Here is a 9,602-nt window from a genome sequence, read left to right as displayed (position 1 = left end):
TAATGCTTTGCTGTGCTTTCATCTGTCATGTCAGCAATGTTGCCAAAGCAGGTAGTAGGAAGACAGACGATTAGATTCAACAGCAATCAATTAATACTTGATTTAACTAATTGATCAGAAAACCCATCAAATACAAGAAAATAACAAAGTTAGATTGCTATGATGTCATATATAGAACCTGAACAAACCAACAGAGGCCTTGGAGGCCTTAGATTTCCATGATGTCATAAAGGTCAGTCGTGTATCAGAGGGAAGTGTTCTCTACAAGCCATGAAGCTACATGGTTGATGCCAATGGGAGGTGAGTTCACTTCAGGTCAGAACTGACTGCTTTAAACGATATAGCTTTGACTATCCACCTTCTCATCAAAACACCTCGGAATCATTTGTGTTTTTGAGAGTATTTCCAGTGCACAGCAGTTTGAATATGTACTGCATGATCATGATAAAACATGACTGAGACACAAGAGACTGCGCTTGATGTCAGTGTTGATGGATTGCTAAGACACTGTCATCTAGCTGAGTTCTCTCTCACGCACGCACGAGAATTTGTCTGAATTGAGAGTATCGCAGAACACAGTGTCAGACTCCCAGCATTGTGAGAAAGACACACAGAGCACGGAGGCACAGTTAAGACTGAGTTGAGATGAGGCCCAGGGCCTTGTCTGTCTGTATGTCTGTCTGTCTGTCTGTCTGTCTGCCTGCCTGCCTGCCTGCCTGCCTGCCTGTCTGTCTGTCTGTCTGTCTGTCTGTCTGTCTGTCTGTCTGTCTGTCTGTCTGTCTGTCTGTCTGTCTGTCTGTCTGTCTGTCTGTCTGTCTGTCTGTCTGTCTGTCTGTCTGTCTGTCTGTCTGTCTGTCTGTCTGTCTGTCTGTCTGTCTGTCTGTCTGTGAGTCTGAGTCATGCATGTGTGAATCTGAGCCTGTGTGAGTGGACGGTGTTGACTGCCCCCTAGTCGACATGGTTAGACAATACCTCAAGCCTAAGCTGCATCCCAAATGGCATACTATTCCTTATTTAGTGCACTAATTTTGGTCAGAGGCCCTGGTCAACAGTAGTGCACTAAATAGGGAATAGGGTTCCATTTGGGACTCGGCCCTAAGAGAATGAAGAAACCATTATCCAAGACCATCCATCTTGGCCTGTCTGGTTCTGCTCTCTCTGGCATGACGACACCATAAGGAGCAGAACCAGACAGGCATGTATCTACTCAATCTCCCGAAAGTGAAAGTGAAAAGAGACAGGGCATTTAAACGAGCACCACAAGCAATAACTTCACCACCAAGGTTTTCCAGCACACAGCCTTGACGCCTGCCTGCTACAGTACTGACCTTTCACCTCTGTCTCTCTGTCTCCTCTCATTGGTCCCCAGTGCAGCCAATCCCAGTGGTGGTCAGGGTCAGGTGATGCCCATGGAGGAGTTGGGGTGTAGCTCAGGGTGGTGGGTGAGGGTGAGGGAGGAGCGGGGGAAGAGAGAGGACAGGCGGCTGGCGGGGGTGTGTGGTCTGGCTAACAGCGGTAACTCCTGCTACATGAACTCAGTGCTGCAGTGTCTCTTCTCCACCGTGCCGCTGGTGGAACACCTCCTCAGCTCACACAGACACACCCAGCTGGCCAAGTAAGACCCTGGCTGGCTGGCTGGCTGGCTGGCTGGCTGGCTGGCTGTCTTTCTGGCTGTCTGTCTATCTGGCTGTCTTTCTGGCTGTCTGTCTGTCTGGCTGTCTTTCTGGCTGTCTGTCTGTCTGTATTAGATTTTAATAATACTTTTACAAAGTTCTCCAATCACTACAAACGAACTACATTTTCCCCAAACCACATCCTCCATCCTCTCCACCTCCACTCCTCCCTCCCCTCCCTTCTCTCCCTCTCCACCCTCTACCCACCTCCCTCCCTCCTCCCCAGGCGTAACAGTCCTGTAGCGGGGGTGTTTGTGCGCCTCCTCCAGGAGGTGTGGCAGGGTCAGGGGGGTACCAGCTTCACCTCCCCAGGGGAGATGAGGTCCTTGGTCTCCTCCCTGCACCCCCAGTTCAACAACCAATCACAGCAGGACGCCCAGGAGCTGCTCCTCCTCCTGCTCAACGCCCTGCATGACGACCTCAAGGAAGTACACACAGACACACACAGTCCTGCCACAACACAGCTCCATCCACGCAGCTCCATCCACGCAGCTCCATCCACGCAGCTCCATCCACCCAGCTCCATCCACGCAGCTCCATCCACACAGCTCCATCCACGCAGCTCCATCCACACAGCTCCATCCAAGCAGCTCCATCCAAGCAGCTCCATCCACGCAGCTCCATCCACACTGCCTCATTCTCTTTCTTGATTCCCTGCGTCCTCTCTCCTTGCCTCCTCCTCAAAACCCATTGGAGGAGAAGGTCAGAGAGGAGGGAGGAGGAAAGGAAGAATTTGAGAAAGAGCCATTAACCTAAGATCTGGGCCTCTATGGCACAGCTGTGTGAGGTTAGAGTAAGGTTGGAGTAAAAGCCTGCACACACCCAGTACTAGCTGTCCAGGAATATGGTTGGCTGCCACCATTAAGTTGTGTTCCCATGGAGAAGGGGGAGAGGAGATGGAGCTGCCACCACATTGCTTACACCTATCCAATCCTTCCAGATCTACACAAGTGTCTAGTGTCTAGGGGATAGGGGATAAGTGTCCAGGGGATAAGTGTCTAGGGGATATGGGATAAGTGTCCAGGGGATAAGTGTCTAGGGGATATGTGTCTAGGGGATACGTGTCTAGGGGATAAGTGTCTAGGGGATAAGTGCCTAAGGGATAAGTGTCTAGGGGATAAGTGTCTAGGGGATAAGTGCCTAGGGGATAGGGGATAAGTGTCTAGGGGATAAAAGGATAGGGGATAAGTGCCTGAGGGATAAGTGTCTAGGGGATAAGTGCCTAGGGGATAGGGGATAAGTGGATAGGGGATAAGTGGATAAGTGGATAAGGGGTAAGTGTCTAGGGGATAAGTGTCTAGGGGATACGTGTCTAGGGGATACGTGTCTAGGGGATAGGGGATAAGTGTATAGGGGATAAGTGGATAAGGGATAAGTGTCTAGGGGATAAGTGTCTAGGGGATACGTGTCTAGGGGATAAGTGCCTAGGGGATAGGGGATAAGTGTATAGGGGATAAGGGATAAGTGTCTAAGGGGTTAAGTGTCTAGGGGATACGTGTCTAGGGGATAAGTGCCTAAGGGATAGGGGATAAGTGTCTAGGGGATACGTGTCTAGGGGATAAGTGTCTAGGGGATAAGTGTCTAGGGGATGATTTGGTATTCAGATAGTGTGTTTATCCTTTGTGTGTATGTGTATATGATTCCCTTGCTACAGAAGGGGGAGAGGCGTCAGACACGTTCTTCCCAGCGGTTGTGTCTGGGCAGGAAGTCCCTCAGCTCGGCGCCAGCGACGGGGGATTCTACGGTGGTGACACGTCTCTTCGAGGGACAGCTCAGCTACCAGATGATGTGTCTGAACTGCGACAGACACTCTCACAGCAACCAGGTCTTCACCATCCTGTCTCTGCCTATACCAGCTAACTCATTCAAGTGCTCCCTACAGGTACAACTAACCACATACAGACTAACCACGTACAGACTAAACACGTACAGACTAACCACGTACAGACTAAACACATAGACTAAACACGTACAGACTAACCACGTACAGACTAATCACATAGACTAAACACGTACAGACTAACCACGTACAGACTAACCACGTACAGACTAACCACGTACAGACTAACCACGTACAGACTAACCACGTACAGACTAACCACATACAGACTAACCACGTACAGACTAAACACATACAGACTAACCACGTACAGACTAAACACATAGACTAAACACGTACAGACTAACCACGTACAGACTAATCACATAGACTAAACACGTACAGACTAACCACGTACAGACTAAACACGTACAGACTAATCACGTACAGACTAAAAACATAGACTAAACACGTACAGACTAACCACATAGACTAAACACATACAGACTAATCACATACAGACAGACAGTACAATACTTCTTTCAGATAAGGCCAGCAACCACACTCTCTTCTCCCGCTCTCTCTCTCTCGCTCCCTTCCTCCTTCCTGTAGGACTGCCTGTCGCTGTTCTTCCAGCAGAGTACATTGACGTGTGGAGACCAGAAGTTGTGTCCAGAGTGTGGCGTGAAGAGAGACACAGCTGTCCTCACCAGCATGGCCAAACCACCTGAGATACTGGCGCTGCACCTCAAACGGTGGGTAGTTACCAACCCAGCCCTCCCCACGGTAGTCACTAGATGGCCATGCTATCACGCTATAGTACAGATGTATTAGTGCTAATGTAAAGGACGTCACGCTGCTTGCTTAGCGAGTACCGCCTCCTCCTTATTCGGCTCACACAGAGGCTCCAACCCAGAACCTTTGCCTTGCTAGCAGCACACGTGACCGCCCTTCTGAAGCGTCTTACCCGTCGGTGCCACGCGGAGAGCTAGCTTATCGCTGGCGCAAGTGGGTTCACCTCAGGCTGAGGAGTACGTTTCACACGTCCCCATGTGCTCCACTAGCGGCGGTTTTAACCACATTAACATTTAACCCTAACTAGAGGTCAATGTAACCCTAACTAGAGGTCAATGTAACCCTAACTAGAGGTCAATGTAACCCTAACTAGAGGTCAATGTAACCCTAACTAGAGTTCAATGTAACTCTAACTAGAGGTCAATGTAACCCTAACTAGAGGTCAATGTAACCCTAACTAGAGGTCAATGTAACCCTAACTAGAGGTCAATGTAACCCTAACTAGAGGTCAATGGCAGTAATAATGTAACACTTCATTAGAAATACACTACCGTTCAAAAGTTTGGGGTCACTTAGAAATGTCCTTGTTTTCGAAAGAAAAGCAAATTTTTAGTCCATTAAAATAACATCAAATTAATCAGAAATACAGTGTAGACATTGTTACTGTTGTAAATGGCTATTGTAGCTGTAAATGGCTGATTTTTAATGGAATAATATTTTTTATCCCCCCCCCCCTCCTCCTCCCTCCTCCCTCTCTGTGGATGACTTCATCAACCATTTTGAAAAGAAGGTTGACGACATCCGATCCTCGTTTGTTAAGTCAAATGACACTGCTGGTCCTGCTCACACTGCCCTACCCTATGCTTTGACTTCTTTCTCCCCTCTCTCTCCAGATGAAATCTTGCGACTTGTGACGGCCGGCCGCCCAACAACCTGCCCGCTTGACCCTATCCCCTCCTCTCTTCTCCAGACCATCTCCGGTGACCTTCTCCCTTACCTCACCTCGCTCATCAACTCATCCTTGACCGCTGGCTATGTCCCTTCCGTCTTCAAGAGAGCGAGAGTTGCACCCCTTCTCAAAAAACCAACACTCGATCCCTCTGATGTCAACAACTACAGACCAGTATCCCTTCTTTCTTTTCTCTCCAAAACTCTTGAGCGTGCCGTCTTTAGCCAACTCTCTTGCTATCTCTCTCAGAATGACCTTCTTGATCCAAACCAGTCAGGTTTCAAGACTGGTCATTCAACTGAGACTGCTCTTCTCTGTGTCACGGAGGCTCTCCGCACTGCTAAAGCTAACTCTCTCTCCTCTGCTCTTGTCCTTCTAGACCTGTCTGCTGCCTTTGATACTGTGAACCATCAGATCCTCCTCTCCACCCTCTCCAAGTTTGGCATCTCCGGCGCGGCTCACTCTTGGATTGCGTCCTACCTGACCGGTTGCTCCTACCAAGTGGCGTGGCGAGAATCTGTCTCCGCACCACGTGCTCTCACCACTGGTGTCCCCCAGGGCTCAGTTCTAGGCCCTCTCCTATTCTCGCTATACACCAAGTCACTTGGCTCTGTCATATCCTCACATGGCCTCTCCTATCATTGCTATGCAGACGACACACAACTAATCTTCTCCTTTCCCCCTTCTGATAACCAGGTGGCGAATCGCATCTCTGCATGTCTGGCAGACATACAGTGGGGAAAAAAAGTATTTAGTCAGCCACCAATTGTGCAAGTTCTCCCACTTAAAAAGATGAGAGAGGCCTGTAATTTTCATCATAGGTACACGTCAATTATGACAGACAAAATGAGAAAAAAAATTCCAGAAAATCACATTGTAGGATTTTTTATGAATTTATTTGCAAATTATGGTGGAAAATAAGTATTTGGTCAATAACAATAGTTTCTCAATACTTTGCAGAAAAACAGCCCCAAAGCATGATGTTTCCACCCCCATGCTTCACAGTAGGTATGGTGTTCTTTGGATGCAACTCAGCATTCTTTGTCCTCCAAACACGACGAGTTGAGTTTTTACCAAAAAGTTCTATTTTGGTTTCATCTGACCATATAACATTCTCCCAATCCTCTTCTTGATCATCCAAATGCACTCTAGCAAACTTCAGACGGGCCTGGACATGTACTGGCTTAAGCAGGGGGACACGTCTGGCACTGCAGGATTTGAGTCCCTGGCGGCGTAGTGTGTTACTGATGGTAGGCTTTGTTACTTTGGTCCCAGCTCTCTGCAGGTCATTCACTAGGTCCCCCCGTGTGGTTCTGGGATTTTTGCTCACCGTTCTTGTGATCATTTTGACCCCACGGGGTGAGATCTTGCGTGGAGCCCCAGATCGAGGGAGATTATCAGTGGTCTTGTATGTCTTCCATTTCCTAATAATTGCTCCCACAGTTGATTTCTTCAAACCAAGCTGCTTACCTATTGCAGATTCAGTCTTCCCAGCCTGGTGCAGGTCTACAATTGTGTTTCTGGTGTCCTTTGACAGCTCTTTGGTCTTGGCCAAAGTGGAGTTTGGAGTGTGACTGTTTGAGGTTGTGGACAGGTGTCTTTTATACTGATAACAAGTTCAAACAGGTGCCATTAATACAGGTAATGAGTGGAGGACAGAGGAGCCTCTTAAAGAAGAAGTTACAGGTCTGTGAGAGCCAGAAATCTTGCTTGTTTGTAGGTGACCAAATACTTATTTTCCACCATAACTTGCAAATAAATTCATTAAAAATCCTACAATGTGATTTTCTGGATTTATTTTTCTCAATTTGTCTGTCATAGTTGACGTGTACCTATGATGAAAATTACAGGCCTCTCTCATCTTTTTAAGTGGGAGAACTTGCACAATTGGTGGCTGACTAAATACTTTTTCCCCCACTGTATCAGTGTGGATGACGGATCACCACCTCAAGCTGAACCTCGGCAAGACGGAGCTGCTCTTCCTCCCGGGGAAGGACTGCCCGTTCCATGATCTCGCCATCACGGTTGACAACTCCGTTGTGTCCTCCTCCCAGAGTGCGAAGAGCCTTGGCGTGACCCTGGACAACACCCTGTCGTTCTCCGCTAACATCAAGGCGGTGACCCGATCCTGTAGGTTCATGCTCTACAACATTCGGAGAGTACGACCCTGCCTTACACAGGAAGCGGCACAGGTCCTAATCCAGGCACTTGTCATCTCCCATCTGGATTCCTGCAACTCGCTGTTGGCTGGGATCCCTGCCTGTGCCATTAAACCCCTACAACTCATCCAGAATGCCGCAGCCCGTCTGGTGTTCAACCTTCCCAAGTTCTCTCACGTCACCCTGCTCCTCCGCACACTCCACTGGCTTCCAGTTGAAGCTCGTATCTGCTACAAGACCATGGTGCTTGCCTATGGAGCAGTGAGGGGAACGGCACCTCCGTACCTTCAGGCTCTGATCAGTCCCTACACCCAAACGAGGGCATTGCGTTCATCCACATCTGGCCTGCTGGCCCCCCTACCTCTGCGGAAGCACAGTTCCCGCTCAGCCCAGTCAAAACTGTTCGCTGCTCTGGCACCCCAATGGTGGAACAAGCTCCCTCACGACGCTAGGACAGCAGAGTCACTCACCACCTTCCGGAGACACTTGAAACCCCACCTCTTTAAGGAATACCTGGGATAGGATAAAGTAATCCTTCTACCCCCCCTTACCCCACCCCCCAAAAAAATAAAATAAATAAACATATTGTAAAGTGGTTGTCCCACTGGCTATAAGGTGAACGCACCAATTTGTAAGTGGCTCTGGATAAGAGCGTCTGCTAAATGACGTAAATGTAAATGTAAATGAATATCTACATAGGCGTACAGAGGCCCATTATCAGCAACCATCAGTCCTGTGTTCCAATGGCACGTTGTGTTTGCTAATCCAAGTTTATCATTTTAAAAGGCTAATTGATCATTAGAAAACCCTTTTGCAATTATTGTTAGCACAGCTGAAAACGGTTGTGCTGATTAAAGAAGCAATAAAACTGGCCTTCTTGAGACTATTTCAGTATCTGGAGCATCAGCAATTGTGGGTTCGATTACGGGCTCAAAATGGCCAGAAACAAATGACTTTCTTCTGAAACTCGTCAGTCTGTTCAACAGGAAATAAATCAGCTTCACCTCTGCTGCTATCATGCATCTCAATGAGACAAACCTGTATAAATAACGGTTCATTATTTCAAACTAAAAACCGCTGAACCTGTGTGACATTACAGTTTTGGTTGCCATGGGAGCGAGAAGAGGAAGTTGAGGACCAATGTGTTGTTCTCATTGGACAGTTTGGACCTGACCCCCTTCCTGTCAAGCCCCTCAGCCAATCACACCAGCTACTCTCTCTACGCGGTGGTGGTGAGTTTCTGTTCACACACAGGCACGCACACACATATCCACCACAGGAGGCTGCAGAGGGGAGGACGGCTCATTATAATGGCTGGAACGGAGCAAATGGAACGGCATCGAACACATGGAAACCATGGAAACCATGTGTTTAATGTATTTGATACCATTCCACCTATTTCGCTCCAGCCATTATCACGAGCCCGTCCTCCCCAATTAAGGTGCCACCAACCTCCTGTGATATACACCCACACACACACAACACACACACACACATAGAAACACACACACACACACACACCTACACATGTGAACGCACATACACACATTCATACACCTGATGCTCCTGTCTTGAAAAACACACAGATAACCATGAACACACAGATAACCATGAACACACAGATAACCATGAACACACAGATAACCATGAACACACAGATAACCATGAACACACAGATAACCATGAACACACATGAATCCACCGGTGTGTGTGTGTCTTCACCCCCCCCCTCCAGAACCACACAGGAGACCTAGACATGGGTCACTACACAGCCCTGTGCCACAGTACCCTGTCCAACAGCTGGCACCACTTTGACGACACGGCCGTGAGCGAGGTAGTGGACTTCTTGGTGCAGTCTCCTAACGCCTACATTCTGCTGTACAGCCGTCAGCCCTTCCACAGAGCCACCATACCCCGGACCTGACCCACCACAGAGCCACCATACCCCGGATCTGACCCACCACAGACCCACCATACCCCGGACCTGACCCACCACAGAGCCACCATACCCCGGATCTGACCCACCACAGATCCAACATACCCCGGACCTGACCCACCACAGACCCAACATACCCCGGACCTGACCCACCACAGACCCAACATATCCCGGACCTGACCCACCACAGACCCACCATACCCCGGATCTGACCCACCACAGACCAAAAACATACCCAGTCCCAGGATCTAACTGGGACCCATGCTCTCCT

At 48.8% G+C, this 9,602-nt stretch overlaps 1 protein-coding gene across 1 annotated transcript; it reads left to right on the top strand.

The window, feature by feature from the left end:
• Positions 1-280: 280 nt before the first annotated feature.
• On the top strand, positions 281-9,319 carry LOC311121356 (ubiquitin carboxyl-terminal hydrolase 50-like; the record flags this gene model as incomplete). The annotated part of the gene is made up of 7 exons (XM_084195855.1): positions 281-300; positions 1,370-1,615; positions 1,900-2,101; positions 3,328-3,555; positions 4,105-4,247; positions 8,495-8,627; positions 9,131-9,319. The coding sequence occupies 7 exons, from the start codon at positions 281-283 to the stop codon at positions 9,317-9,319; spliced, it is 1,161 nt and encodes a 386-aa protein (XP_084051981.1).
• Positions 9,320-9,602: the final 283 nt, after the last annotated feature.

This window comes from Coregonus lavaretus (genome assembly GCF_964263955.1).
Source record: "Coregonus lavaretus genome assembly, contig: HAP1_SCAFFOLD_3175, whole genome shotgun sequence".
Taxonomy (NCBI): domain Eukaryota; kingdom Metazoa; phylum Chordata; class Actinopteri; order Salmoniformes; family Salmonidae; genus Coregonus; species Coregonus lavaretus.
The sequence above is the reverse complement of the archived record's forward strand: the minus strand, read 5'-3'. Positions and strand labels throughout refer to the sequence as shown.